Genomic DNA, 15668 nt, shown 5'->3' with positions numbered 1-15668 from the left:
GGAATCTGGTGTCTTCCAGGGCCCAAGGTATGTCTCTACCAGTCACCCTGGGCCTCCTTTCTTCAGACAATAGCCCCTTGAATCAACACCCAGTTCCCTCTTCCCCCATACCCCTTCAGTTTGTTGATAGACACTTAGGTGAAGACAATAGAAGACTCTCCAGCTTACAGAATGCCCAACTCAGCAGGGCTCAGAGAGCTAATCTGGGTGAACAACACATTTTTCCCTTGGGAAAGTGGGAGTCCAGAGAGGCTGTAAAATGATGGGCCCCAAATAACAGCCTGAGTCTCCTAACTTCTGACTCCATCTTGAATGCATCTGCAGGCAGCTTCAAATGTGGGGATAGGATATAAACTTATTACACTTTATATTTTATCACCATTGCTATAATTCTCTGCCACTAAATATAATGTTACCATTAAATCAAACCAAACCAAACATTTAAAATAATTCCTTTAGAGAAACCAGATTATTTATTACAAATAAAGTCTACAAACTGACTAAAAGTATATGTCACATATGTTGAATTTGAAGACTGTGCCTAAGTTTAAGATAATTGATGGATTACATTCTCATTAGATATTCATATATCAAAAAAGTTGTCTGCTTTCCCAGGCACAGTGGTAGGTTATGCTTATGCTCATAATTTTGGTTCCCAGAGCTGGCCCTTCTTCGTCTGAAACAGACCCATATCACCCACCCATTTGCTGGGATACAAGTCTTTCATGAGGGAGAGGGAAGTATGGTAGGACCCCAGAATCTTCTCTGCAGAGCATGAGCAGCATGTTTACCAAGGGCTGCTGGACTTTGGCAGGTTGAGACCATCAGAGGACTCAACTAGGAACCTTTTATTAGGAACCCTAGGAGAGTAGAGTTGTCAGGAGTTTCCCCGTGACTTATCTTGTCTTTTTGGAAACAACCAATTCATGAGTGGGATGAAGAAGGAAAATAACATAAAAATATATTTAGCCCAAAATATCTACAGAATCACAATAAAACTCAGGCAGAAATGAACTCACTGAGCTGTGGGTCAAGTGCTTAAGGGAGGAGATGGGGCGCTTCTCATGTTGCTCACTGTCTTAGTCAGTTTGGGCTGCTATGATAAAAGACCATAGACTGGGTGGCTTAGAGACAACGGAAATGCCTTGCTCACAGTTCTGGAGGCTGGGAAGTGCAAGATCAAGACAATGGTAAACTCAGTGTCTGGTGAGCGCTCTCTTCCTGATTAGTAGATGTGCCCTCTTGCTGCATTCTCAAATGGTGGAAAAGTCAAGATAGCTTCCTTGGGCCTCTTCTTATAAGGGCACTAATATTCAGCAGAGCTCCACCCCATGACCTAAGGCCCTGTCTCCTAATGACGTCATATTGTCAGTTAGGTTTCAATGTATGAATTTGGGGGAACACAAATCCTAGGTAGGTGTAAAAGTAATTGTGGTTTTTACCATTAAAAGTAATGGCAAAAACTGCAATTACTTTTGCATCAGCCTAATATTATACCATGGCATTTTCTGTGGTTGTTCACTAGGGCAGTGTGGGGAGTGGCAGAGGGGTGAGGGGAAAAGGGTTTCCTCCATATTTGTTGCAGAAAGAAGAGCTAGGTAACCAAGTGTTCCTTTGTGTCTGCTCAGGTCTGCCAAAAGTCAGCCACCAGTATGGGGTTCAACATTCAAGGAATGTACTGAGAGCAATACCTGTGAAAGATAAACAGAGAAGAGCAAGAGAAGGTGGGGAGAGACTCAGACCACAATGCAGGTGGACTGTGACAACTGGGGCCAGAAGGAGGATTGGGTAAGAAGAGTCTCAGACAGTAGCACAGTTCAGGAAAAGTTCAGCCAGGCCAATAGAGAGTACTTGAGCCAAAGTCACCTACTAGAGGAGTCCTGTACCTCACAGAAATGGGCCTGCATTACTATGCTTACCATTTTCAGTCATTGGCTGGGCAAAAGTCCAGGACAACTGCAGCAACAGTGATGGATCCAAGGGGGTGGCTGCTGGAGGCAATTATGCTTCCCATAGCAGGAGATCTGAGCAGCCACTGGCATGGTCACCACATCCTTCCTTTGGTAGTTGTGGCTGGGAAGGCAGAGTCCCTGGCAAGCAATAGACAGCTACAGGAACAGAAACTGATGGTAGAATTAGACTGACTACTTTGGAGAACAAGACCAAAGCTGGCTTGACTGGCTGATAGCTAGACTGCTTCTTTGTTACTCTGTCACTCAGTGTTTGGATTGTTGTTTTTTCCCTCTTTCCATTGTTTGCCCACTTCCCTATCTGACCCCAGGTCTAGAAAAATAAACCCTGTGCATTTGGAAGGAGTTTAAAATGAATTAGCTTGTAGGCTTTAGCTCCCATCATAAGCATCTAAAGATTATCAGGCCTTGGAGGTGGGGCAGACTGGAGAAACTAAAGTTATTTGAGAAATAAGCAAACTGAATATTTGTCCTCTCAATTATTCTACAAGGAATCTAAGTTTTGCCTACCCAATTCCTATGAATCACTAATTCTTAATTTTCTTAGTTTCACAGATTCAGAGAACATGAATATTAAAAGACCTTGGAGGTTGTCTAGTTAAGCTACATCACTGTAGGGAAATTGTGGCCCTAAAAGGGGAAGGTAGACCAATATCCCTTATGAACTGAGATGTAAAAATCCTCAACAAAATACTAGCAAACTCAATCCAGCAACATATATATAAAGGATTATATACCATGAACAAGTGTGACTTATCCCAGGAATACAAGGCTGGTTCAATCTGTGAAAAATCAATCAATGTAATACACCATATTAATAGAATAAAGGACAAAAATACATGATCATCTTGATAGATGTAAAAGGGATAGGGACTTTCTCAAGTTCACACAGCTAATGGCAAAGCTGAAATGAAAACTTAGGTCACCTGACCTACCAGTTCTTTATACCAGTGACGGTAGGGGTGGAGGGCTGAACTGACCTTACAACAGTTTCCACTGCACTGAGTTGATTACTCTTTGTTTTTATCATCCTGTCGTCATAACAGCCCCAAGAAGTGGGCTCTGATGTTATTCCCCCTCCTTTTGCATAAGGAAACTGAGGCTTAGAGCGGTAACACTGGTTGTCTGAGGTCACGCAACTGCCAAGTATATGAGGAGCTAAGCCTAGATTTCAGGTCTCCTGCCTTGTCTCTGGTATTTTCCAGGGCCCATCACTGCTCTCCTCACTGAATAGTGTCACAGGATTAACCTGGTTCCATTAGTTCTCAGATCACCTACTGTCAAGCACAGTGGATGGGCTTTTTGTTGTAAGTAGGTGGGAGTGCTCTCCAAATTCTCTGGGGGAATAGCCTCCTCTCCTGTGCCAGTGTGTGACAACTCTCAGAGCCCCAGCTGTTGACCTTAGTGTAATCTGGGCCAAGTGGCCACTTGTATACACTAGTGACTAGAAGGTCTTTTCAAGGAATGGAGGACCACAAAGAAGCAGGCAGCTCTGGGGAAGCCAGAAGCTGAATGTCTGGGAGGTGGGGTTGGGGGAGGGGACAGGGCGATAAGATAGAAACAAGGCTGTTCTTTGCTACTTGAGAAGCTGGGTAACAAGCTAGCATGGCTTCTGGCAGAATCTGGCCTAGTGATAGCTTTTGCCTCCTGATGGGACAAAAAGGGGAGACAGGTATCTCAGAGAATGATGGAGAGAGAGACACAACTGGGCCAGGACTCAGAAAAGAGAGTTACCTTTTTGGTCTCAGACCTGGGCATCCCAGATGGAACTGTGCTGAGGCTCTGGTTACTCTAGCTTCCTCCAGGTGTGCATCACAGCGGCCCTGATCGGGAGCCTTCCCAGTTGAGATTAAGGAGGTTGCATCCCAAATGGCCAGCTGCCCAAAATTGTACTGCTGTCATTGTTGAGGACAGTGGGGGTAAATGTGCCTTGTGTTCTGCACTATAATGGCTCCAGAGCCTTTGGATTGGAGCCACAAAGGAGACCAGGCATTTGGCTACCACTCCTTCATCAGGTTCACCATCAAGGATCCCCCATCTCACCCATTCTGCTCCCCTGTTCTAGTGCAGGCTTCCATAAGCCTCTGTCCCATCTTCCAAAATGCAGTCTGGAGAGTGAGGCACCAAGGCTGCAGGCTGTTTGCAGGGGCACAGCCCTGGAGGCTAAAGTAGAGGTGCAGTGGCTTTCCCAACTCTGGCCTGCTTGTTTAACTCAGAAATACACAGTAGGTGCAGTTTTCAGCAAGAATCAAAGCGAGATTGAAAGAGGCCAGCAATGTATGGGACACTTTCTTCTCTTCTCTTCTTGAAATTTGCTTCTCATATAGATCTGTTTTCACCTGGATATGCATCAAAGCCACATACTCTGCCTTCCACTATTCTCTTCTCTTCTCTCTTCCTGTCTTTCAGACCAGGGAAAGTGGCTGCTTTTGCAATAGTCACAACAAGGTGCCCTGGACTGAAAATTGAGAGTGATGAGTTCCAGTCTGCTCTGGCTTGGGGCAAAGCCCTTTCCTGCCATGAGTCTCCATGTCCCCACCTACCAAGTGGGGAGTTGGTGTCAGCCAATGTTTCTTAGTGGGTGGCATTCCAGGGGTTCACACACAGAGACTGAGCCCCTGCAAAACAATGAGGATAGACACTTTCTATAGGTCTTGCTGACTTTCATACTCTCTGTCTTTAACTTGCTTGGCAATTCTTGAGCAAACCATTGGGCCTCTTCATCTACAGAGAATGATGACATGACTAGGTGATCTCACATTTCTCCTCAAGTTACAAAAATGTTAGGGTGGTAAGGAGAGGAGGTGGCCCCAGGAAAACCGGATGGGTCAGAAGACAGAAGGTGGAGCCTTCAGTGACAGGAGAGCAGAGAATGATATTCCCCTCCCATAAATGTAGGGAAGGAAAGACACCAGACAGGTTACCATGAAAGAGAGGAGTAACAGGAAAGCACAGAGTCATTTGTAGTTGAAATACATACTTGAGTGTCTGTGTGGACAAAATCTCGGGAAGAAGGACTGAACCTTAAAAGGGTTGGCATTCCTGACAAGAGCTCAGAGAGCCAACACCAGACAAACCCTAAATCCCGTAAAGAGACTGTGCTGAGCTAGATACTTGCAGGCTTGAACCTACCCTAATTCCCTCTGCCTGGAGCTGGTCCAGAAGGAGCTGTGATTTGCTGCAGAAAAGACAAGTCAGTTAGACTAAAATTCCAAAGCAACTTTTTAAACCTATAAATGATAATGATTTTATATAAACTTGAGTTGTTCCTTCAACATAACACCATATTTTCTACTTACATGATTCTGATTTTCTCTAAAGAAAATCTTTTTCTGGAATCCACACCATACATACGAAAGAGTATATAAAGCATAATAATAAAACCAACAGTCATGTACCCACCAAGCAGGTTCAGAAATAGAACATTCAGAATATTTTAGAAGCCCCCTGTGTGCCCCTCCCTTATCCAAGAGATAACAACTATCCTGGCTTCCAAGAGCCAACTCTAGAAATAGACCCTAGGTTCTGGCAAGCTTTGAGCTCATCGTAGTGAGAAATGCACGTCAGCAATCTCTTTAGGTAGTATTCTCCTACGCAGATTTCCACAGATGGTTCATCTGTTTTGTGTTGGTCCTTATTAGATTCAGTTTTGTCTTTTTAAATATTTTATGACTTTCTGACTATAAGAGTAATATGTGCTTTTTGTAGTAAACTTGGAAAATGCAAAAAGTAGAGAGAGAACACAAACTTCATGGCATAATACAACATATAAACATTTAATATATAAATAATCCAGAAACAACTACTGTGTGAACATGTTGGGATGCAGTATTTCAATCATTTTTTTCTATGTAGACATATTTATTTCACATTACTGGTATTAAGCTGTGTATATAGCTTTTTCCCTTTATTGTGAAATATAACATTGATGCAGAAAAGTGTGTAAGGCCTATATGTACAGTTTAATAAAGAAGTAAAAAATGAAAACCTGGCCGGGCGCGGTGGCTCAAGCCTGTAATCCCAGCACTTTGGGAGGCCGAGACGGGTGGATCACAAGGTCAAGAGATCGAGACCATCCTGGTCAACATGGTGAAACCCCGTCTCTACTAAAAATACAAAAAATTAGCTGGGCATGGTGGCGCGTGCCTGTAATCCCAGCTACTCAGGAGGCTGAGGCAGGAGAATTGCCTGAACCCAGGAGGCGGAGGTTGCGGTGAGCCGAGATCGCGCCATTGCACTCCAGTCTGGGTAACGAGAGCGAAACTCCGTCTCAAAAAAAAAAAAAAAAAAAAAAAAATGAAAACCTGCTGTCAACACTGATCAAGAAATAGAACGTTGACAATCCCCAAGTAGATCCCCATGTGACCTTCCTGATCCAAGATAATTATTCTCCTGCTTTTCTATATAGCCCCATCGCTTATTAATAGACTCAAAGTTGTAATTGCTTCATTTTCAAAACCTTAGTGGCAGGGCCAGGTGTGGTGGCTCACACCTGTAATACCAGCACTTCAGGAGGCTGAGGCAGGCAGATTGCTTGAGCCCAGAGTTTGAGCCTAACCTGGGCAACATGCGAAAACCCCGTCTCTACTAAAAATACAAAAAAATTAGCTGGGCTTTGTGGCGCATGCTGGTAGTCGAAGCTACCTGGGAAGCTGAGGTGGGAGGATCACCTGAGCCTGCCTGGGAGGCAGAGGTTTCATTGAGCTGTGATTGTGTTACTGTACTCCAGCCTGGGTGACCAGAGTGAGACCCTGTCTCAAAACAAAACAAAACAAACAAACAAACAAACCAAAGCCTTGGCCGGGTGTTGTGGTTCACACCTGTAATCATCACTTTGGGAGGCCAAGGTGGTCAGATCACCCGAGCTCAGGAGTTTGAGACCAGCCTGGCCAACATGGTGAAATCTTATCTCTACTAAAAATACAACATTAGCTGGGTGTAGTGGCATGCACCTGTAATCCCAGCTACTCAGGAGGCTGAAGCTGGGTTCAAGGTTCAACCCTTGAACCCAGGAGGTAGAGGTTGTGGTGAGCCAAGATCATGCCACTGCACTCCAGCCTGGGCAGCAGACTAAAACACCATCTAAAAAAAAAAAAACCAAAAAGCAAAAAAACAAAAACACCTTAGTGGCAAGCACAATCTAGGCATTTAAGGAAAGAGTCCCAGGCCATTAGTAGATAAAGGCTTTCAGAAGAAGAGAAGCTGACCTGTCCCTGTCATTATCTGCCTTCAGCTTCCTGGGAATGTGTAGAGCCCACCACCATCAGGACACTGGCAAAGCTGTGCACATGGTAGTGGATATGCAGAAGAAATATGGCCAAAGAGATTGGACTGCCCTCTGTGTTTTACTTTCAGGCTCACTGCAGCGTGCCTCCAGTACCTCCAGTTCCCAGATGTAGGGCAACACAGAACATCCCTGTGGGGTGAAGTGAGTGGCCTCTGCTGATCTAGCCAGCAGGACCAGGAAAGTAGAGCAGGAAATTCACCAGACAAGGGTCAAGCCATACCTCTTCCAGGGACAGGCAGATGCCTGGGGACACGGAGTCGGAGAGGAGATTCAGAGATCTACCTGCTCCTTAACCAGTTTTCAGCCCAACCCCATTACACTGGTCATGTCCCCCCAATTCCACTTTACCTCCCAGGTTAAAGATAATCTAGAGCTCCTGTTTCTGAGCCGGCGGAAGATTCTGCCATATAGACCACGTTCCTTTCCAGTTTTCTCCTCTGTTGTCTTGTGATTCTGCTTCCTTGGTGCTGTGTAGTCGGTTAATCCTGGTGTATCTACATTTTACCTTCATAAATTATAATGCTGTTATCTCTTCTCCTGTTCTCCCTATCCTGGTGGGACTTTGTCTTTAAAAACGAAACAAAACATCAACTCTTACTGTAGTTTTAATGAGGCTCTGGGAGGGAGAGAATTTAGATGCATGCATTAAATCTGCTGTGTAAATCCGGAAGTCTCCAAAGGAAATCCTGCCGCTCCCTTCCTCGGTTGCCCTAACATGACGGTTAGTTGGATGGCTCCCTTGGAACCCCAGAGCCTATCAGCAGTGCTGACTGTACCCATCAAGGAGGTACTGAGGGAATTTGAGGCTGGGAGGGGAGATGGGGGTTGAGGTGAGGGTTATGCTTGAATATTGCTTCATATTGAATCACTTGTAGTATTTGTGTTTAAGAGCCTGGATTTCCACTTAAGTCCACCCCAGGTTGAGCATCCTGCTCTGCCAGCTACGTATGGTGTGACTTTGAGCAAGTTACTTTGCTTTTCTGAACCTTATTTTCCCCACCTATCAAGTGGGGATCATAATAATACCCATCTTTCAGGCTTGCCATGGGTATTGAATGTTACACTTAGTTAACATTTACAGTGTTTCACTCAGTGCCTGGCACAATGTATATGTTCAATACACAGTAGCTATTGTCATAATCACTATCATTATCATCATGATGAGAAAATACAAACCTTCCAGAAACTGTCAGGACAACGATTGCCACAGGCCTCTTTGGCTACTGAAATGCTAGACTCTGGAGAGCCTTGATGCCCTTCCCTTTTACCCAGCCCCTGATGCTCCCCCAAGTAGCACGATGCCCAGTTGCCCACCAACCTCACAACCCAGCATTGCTGACAACAGGCATAGCCTTGGTCACTATGAAAATGTCCCACAGCCTCAATGTCAGAAGTGGGAAGGGTACTGCTGATTCACTCTATGCCAAGTACTATGGGATATCCACAGGAATGTGCCACAGTGAGGTAACTGCCCAGGGGATAGTAATTCCTTCATTTCTTTATATATTATGGGTTTTACCTTTTTCTGTTATTGGGTTATTTTTCCCCTTGTCAAAGTAGCAATTTATCAGTTGAACTTAATTTTGTGATTAAATGTCAAATCTGAGAATTTAAGTGATGAGGTGAACTTGATTTTGGACCCAGTCAATTTTAATCAGCCCTAAACACTTATATTTTGAAATGTTAAAGTTAAATTATATACATTTGTGGAGGGAAAACCCCAGAAAAGCCTAAACTCTTCCAAGCTTAGGGGGTACCCTGCTCCAAGAAAACTTTTACAAAATGCAGATTTACAGAACAGATCCACCAAATGGGTGGGATTGGCACTACCTAAGTGTAGTGGCATGATCTTGTCTCATTGCAACCTCCGCCTCCTGGGTTCAAGCGATTCTAGTGCCTCAGACTCCCAAATAGGTGGGACTACAGGCACATACCACCACGCCCAGCTAATTTGTTGCATTTTTAGTAGAGATGTGGTTTCACCATGTTGGCCAGAAGCCAGATAGCCCAAAGAGGTGAAGGCAGAGCTGTGGAAGAATCTGGATTTTTGGGTATAGTAACCTCACGAGTGACTTGAACAACTGAAGTTGGCTTCTGAAGTCAGTGCAGTCACAGAGGACCTTGGACTCTGAGAGTCATTGGCACACTAATCTAGTCTCTAGTTCGCTTTCTTGGATTCACTCCGCTCACTTCTGTTACTTGGTTAGTAAAGACCAGAAAAAGAAAAAACGGTGTTGGGGATCCATTACCTGAATTCCAGAATGATTAAGTCAAGAACCCTACAAGCTCTCAGAAGCCAGTGGAATTACAGTGCACTACTGTAACCTTGCAAATGTGCATATGCCTTTTTCTGAATCACCAGAGTGAAGATTGAACCAATATCCAATCTAGTCAATATTATAAAGCCAGAGCAGTCATCCACTTCTTGCAAAGCAGCTTAATATTTGTGGGGATTAGTCATAATCTGAGCTCCTTGCACCAGAGCAATTTGAGCTACAGAATAGCAATGTCACAGAATAGCCAGCAATGCAGTTATTTCAGTATGAAAGAAGGAGAAGCACCTGACTGCTCCTTGCCATGTGCAGAGAAGGAGCCCATGCATTTCCAAACCCAGCGGTTGCTTGATTTCTAGCTTGGTTTCTTTCTGTACCCCATCTTGCCATTGTGTGACCTGAATAAGCCCATCTCCACTTCCTCATCTTATTAGCTAGGAACAACATCTCAAATTCATGTGTGCACACAGTTCAGTGCCAGCACACTAAAGCATGCTCAGTAAATGTGTTAGCTGATGTTATTTTCACTATATGATTATGATCACTCTCTGTTCTACTGATGGGTTTTATAAACCCACCAGCACTGAAAAGAGATGAGTAGATGTGCTAAAATGAGAGTAAAGGCTCAGTTTATCGTTGACGTTCATCTCAAAAAGAAGACTAGCCCAATGTTCGCTAGATTATAATCTCCCAAGTACCTGGAACATCATGCCAAGCTAACAACATAGTAAAGTTTATTGAATTTTGCAAGTATTTGCTGAGCCCTTTGCCCAGGCTGGATACTGTCTGGGCACCAGAGAGATTTAGAGACGATTAAGACTTGGCCCAGCAAGAATGATCAGTCAGCCAAGGGTATTCAGTCACAGGAGCTGGACCTGAAACGAGAGGCACAATTTCCAGGGTGGAGGAGCTACATCTTGAAAGACACACAGAATTCTCAGAGTACAGTCATGGAGAAAGGGCAGACCAGGCTTGGCAAACCGAGGAGGAGAAGCACAGAGGGCCAAACACACATGGTAGCCTGTCTGGAGAGCTCCAGGGGGATTGGCATGACTGGAGGTACGTGACATTAGGAAACGCAAAACCTGGCTTCTGAGAGGGTGGATGTGCTTCCACTTGCGTCTCTGGTCTGGTGAGAGCCATTGGAGGATTTTTCAGGGGAAGGGAAACTGGGCTAACCTGGTTCCAGCAAGCTCTCTGACAATCATGAGAAGCCCCAGGTCCAGGAAGATGAGTAGGTGTGACCTCCAGGAAATGGGGTGCCACTATCAGATTCTATCTGTCCCATGGCTTACTTCTGTGAGATTTGAAATAGTGTACAATTTGTCAGTCCACGAGCTAGTAATTATGCTCACCAATTACTGATTTATTTGCATTTCTGAGATGTGCAGTGATCCCAAAGATAGAGATGGATTTGCCTTATGTTTAGAAACTTCTAGAAGTTGAAATGTTCCTAACGACCTTCTCTTTGGAGGTCATAACTCACACTTAAGAGTGTGTGATAAGCAGTTTCTTTTCCTAATTAAATAAAATGGAGAAAAGACACAAGCATCAGCTATAAAGCTCCCATTCAGTCAGTCAAGAGACTGAATCTCATCTCTTTTATTTATTTTGTGTTTTAACTGGTGATTGCTTTGGTCTGCACAGTGCTTGCTCATCCTGCTCCACTTGATTGAGTGGCTCCAGGCCCCCTCTTGATTGCTGCTGAAATAGAACTGCCCACGCTGTCAGGGTATCTTCCGCCGCTGGTCATTTCCATGTGCCATCTGCAGTTTTTTCTGCCTGATGGACTACTGAGGCACTGCAAGCGTATGTTAATGCTGATGGGGGGTCCTGTTTCTTGACCCATCACTAATATTCTGCAAGTCACATGAAGCTACCAGGGATTCCTGAGCAAAAGCTTAAAACGCTTCAGTTCTCTACAAATAAGCCCCATTCATTGCTTTTAAAGTGTATTGTCATGGAGCAGATGAGTAATCAGAACCTGAGTAATATTTGCATATTGAGGTCTTGAAAACTCCAATGTGGTTATGAAATAGTGTTTACAGTTATCAGGGAGCTAGGTATGCAGGCAGAAAGAATTGTCCATTGTAGAATGCAACGTCTCTGCTCATGTCCCAGATAGCTTGATCCAAGGACACACTGGAACTTGACAACATGAAGCTATGGATGGCCGGTGAGCTCAGCTCTGTACTCACTAACCAGCCCGCGAGAGGGGCACTGAGCCCTCTCTGGTTGATATAAATCCCATTAGAATGGTAAAGAAATCCTTGTTACAAGTACATAGAATTTGCTTGCTAAGATTTCATGGGTTTTCTTGCCTTTGTTGTTTTTGTTAGGGTTTTAGAGGGTGGGCAAGAGTCATCCCTAAAACTGTTCAGGTAGTTAGGTTGTTTTTTTATTCCCATTTTTAAGTATTTATAATTTGTTCTTAAAAATTTGTCCGGAGAGCCACACCTCCCCTTGGAAAACCTTGCCTGTACTTTTCTTAATGGCCCATTTTAAGTTTCTACATTGCAAAACTTGCTTGTCATGTAACTTGCTAATGACTAAACACATGCACACATCCATACCAATGCAAATGACATGTGGACTTGGGAACAAGGCAAGACTGGGTTTGCATCCTGCTCTGCTGCTAATGGGCTGTATGATTTTGGGCAACTTAGTTAACCTCTCTGGGCCTCAGTGGCCTCATTTGTAAAATCATAGTCCCTTTCTCTTAGATGGCTGTTTATACAGTGAATGAGACCAAATATTTAAAGAACCTGGGTTAGTGCCTAAAGCACAGCAAATGCTCAATAAATTCACCGGTGGCAATTTTTATTGTTATTTCAAATAATACATCAAACTATCTACTGAACTATTATCCATTGCAAAGACTTGCCCACAATAGGTGCTTACTAGGTGTTTATTGCAATAAATTGAAGGGATTCCAACTATTTAGCTTAGATTTCGGGTATGAGTGTTTTCTCCACTGGGATGTTTGCTAGTGGACATAGATGATCACTCAAAGCTCAGGTATGAAAGCAGCAGAGGAGAGGTGCTGCTTCTCATCAAGGCAGGCTTCCACGTGGTCCTTTGGACAGCACTGTTGCTAAGCGCTTGGTGTGCTCGTCAGGGTGCCAGAGCTATTAGCAGCTGCCCATTTGCGTTTTGCAGCTTTTGTTGACATGGATATCAAGTGTGAGGTTATTTTAATTGCTTTTGGCTAAAAAAAATGGGTCATGTGTTCAATATGTTCAATTCTGGTGAAATCCCTGCCTTCTAAAGCATGATAGAAAGGGGACGCTCCACACACACACAAGTCCTAAAACCCTGGGGTCCTAGTGGGGCTGCAGCTCAGCATATGTTGTTGTGAGATGTACTCGTGACTGTTTGGTTTTGCACTCACCATTTGGTTTTGCAGATTCCTCAGCGTGTTTATACACACATACCTACAAACCAGTTTAGAGTCGTGTGCTCTGTTGAGTGGGGGTGGTCAGTGGGGTGAGGTGGGTGGGATCAGGCTTAGTCAAAGTCATTGCTGATGAACCAGCTGTCTGACTTAGCTTTATTCCCATTTTCAAGAAGACAGTGATTGTGCAAGTCAGGGGAGTCTTCACATGAGATCCACGGATGGGTATTAAGTGGTCCAGAAAAACCCCGAAAATTACATGTAAAATGTTGATGGGCTGGAAAGAGAGAGACACCACAAGTGCTTTTTCTGTGGAGAGAAACCATAGCTTGTAACTGGTTCTCAAAGGAGTCTGTGACCCAAGACAAGCTAAGATTACAAAGCTATTTGGTTCTGTTTCACCAAACCAGTTGGTAGGTATAAGCACAACACCCAAACCACTCAGCTAGGCAGTCAGGGCAGTTGACAAGATCAGTCGGAACCGTTTTGTGGCCAAGCAGCTGATGGGTTGTTCAATCGGTTGTTGTAGACTCATGTAGACAAAGCCTGCAAGCTTGGGGAAGCCAGGCCCCCCAAGGTCAGCCTCGGGCGACAGCCCCCATCCTGCCAGGCCCTGGGGAGTGAGTCCTTCCTGCCCGGCAGCTCGTTTGCTCATGAGCTGGCCCGAGTCACCTCCTCGTACAGCACCTCAGAGGCAGCGCCCTGGGGCGGCTGGGATCCGAAGGCCTGGAGGCAGGTGCCCGCTCCACTACTGCCTAGCTGCGACGCTGCAGGTAAGTCACTTCCCCCTGAGCCTCGCTTTCCTCATCTGTCAACGGGGCACAGTCCCCTGCTCAGCCTGCCGCCTGCCTCACAGGGTTGTTGGGAGGAACACAGGAGGTGACAGCTCCAAAGGTAAAGCTCTGTCCACCCACGAGGGATTTCTAGTGCTTCCTGGGCCTGCTTGTTCTCTACTTTCTCCCCGGCATTCTTTGGCAAAGGGACAACCTGAGCAAGCAGAGCGCTCCTGGTGCCTCAGCCCCATCTCCAGGGAAATGACTGGGAGATTGTCCAGGGTGCAGTGGCTCTCTCCCTCTGCTGTACGCCTTCCAGTACCCTGTTTCCATACCTCCCTGCGGCCAGACCAGGAACCTGAGGGGGACGGGGGCTGTACTTCTGCACCTCCGAAGCCCTGCACTTGATACCTGCCTCCTTGGCACCTAGTGGGTGCTTGGGAACTGCCTATCCTGCCAGCCGTCTGCTGTGGATTCCACACCCCGCCTAGGACTCCCACACTCTAGAAGCAGGAAGTTGGATGGCCCTGCTGGAGGACTGGCAGTCTGGGGAGTACAGGCGGAAGGAATCCAAACCAAGCTTGTCCAAGAGGGCTGTGAGTTGGGATCATCCTCTAGATTCTAGAGTCTAGAAAGAATGGCTTGACTTGCCCCCAGAGTCGAATTAGTGGTCATGAGAGCAAGTGAATGGACACCAGCCAGAGGGGGCCTTTGCAGAGAATTCCATCTGGTGCATAAAATATCGATGTGCACAGAATGTCTGCCCTATCTGCAAAGAAAACTGGAGACATGAACATTTTCTAAGTGATAGTGATCAGAAGATGGTCATTAAGCTGAAAGGGCCTCCCAGGATTCTGGCCTTGAATGGAAATTCAGCTTTGGTATTTACAGCCTTGTTCTCTTTATCCTGCCTGCCCTGGCCTGGAAGAACAAGCCGTGCTTTCCGTTCAAGGACTATTGATTTCTCTCCCTCTCTCAGAGTCACAGAGCTCCTCAGCTGTTCACTCTTCAGCTGAAACCAAAGAAATCGTATCCAGCACAAAGCTGCCAGGGAAACAGAATTTAGCACAACAGACATCATCCCCTCAGGATGTCGCTGTTTCCACCCTGGTCTACTCTGCCTTTCCCTGTCCTTAGAAGCCACAAATGAGAGGACCTCGGCTAGCTTGCCTTGAGAATTCTCATCCTTCACCTATTCTCTATCTTCTCAAGCCAGCGTCTTTCACCCAGCAGTGAAGGGGCAGAGCAGACTTGTGGTCCAATATCTTCTCTAAGAAACGTGGAAATTGGCCCCACCTGAGAAACTCTGAGGGTCAGGCCTGGCATTCACTAAATCCTCCCTCAGCACAGCCACCTTGTCAGCCCAGCCTGTGAGTCAGTGCAGGACAGAGGATGCAGGCACCACAGGGGAAGAAGAAGGTCAAGCTGGAAGGACATTTGTTTCCTTTGCCCAGGATCACTCCTTGCATCTAAACCAAGTTCTTCCCAGACCCGCCAAGACTGAGGAGAAGTCAGAATAGAGTTTACAGCAATCACAGATCATGTGAAAAGACAGAAAACAGAGGGTAAAAAGCATTTCTTATGCAGATCTCTGCCATTTGCTTTCAATGGCATTTATTTTGTGAAGCCCCTAACCCCCAGTGACAGCTTCAGACCAGTTCAAACCTAAGGGCAGCACTATTACCATGGGTGAGGTCTCCAGAAGGGACAAGGAAAGACCCCTAACATAGAAAATGGTGTGGCAGGTTCCAGTTCCCTGTTGGGGTCCCATGTCTTGACCTGAGGTTTCTGCCAGCACCTGCTCACCCTTCATCCCTTCACCCTACTGGGTGGTCATTAGAACATGATCTGCTTTGATTGGTTTACTTGTGTCCATAAGAGTAGACACATGGTGTTATCCCCATGCCTGGCATAGAGCCTGACCCATGATCAATGTTGGTCAGCTGAGTGACAGAGGAATATGCTGGACTG

At 45.5% G+C, this 15668-nt stretch overlaps 1 protein-coding gene across 7 annotated transcripts in view; it reads left to right on the top strand.

Moving 5' to 3' along the window:
* Positions 1-15668, top strand: part of MAMLD1 (mastermind like domain containing 1) — a 137605-nt gene that overhangs the window by 115432 nt on the left and 6505 nt on the right. For all 7 annotated transcript variants that reach the window (XM_074392008.1, XM_039464140.2, XM_074392011.1 and 4 more), the window contains one exon: positions 13454-13697. In XM_074392008.1, coding sequence (XP_074248109.1) covers positions 13454-13697 — 244 coding nt within the window. The remainder of the gene's footprint in view (positions 1-13453; positions 13698-15668) is intronic.

This window comes from Saimiri boliviensis, chromosome X, assembly GCF_048565385.1.
Source record: "Saimiri boliviensis isolate mSaiBol1 chromosome X, mSaiBol1.pri, whole genome shotgun sequence".
Lineage (NCBI taxonomy): Eukaryota > Metazoa > Chordata > Mammalia > Primates > Cebidae > Saimiri > Saimiri boliviensis.
Note: the sequence above shows the minus strand (reverse complement) of the source record. Positions and strands in the feature narration are given on the sequence as shown.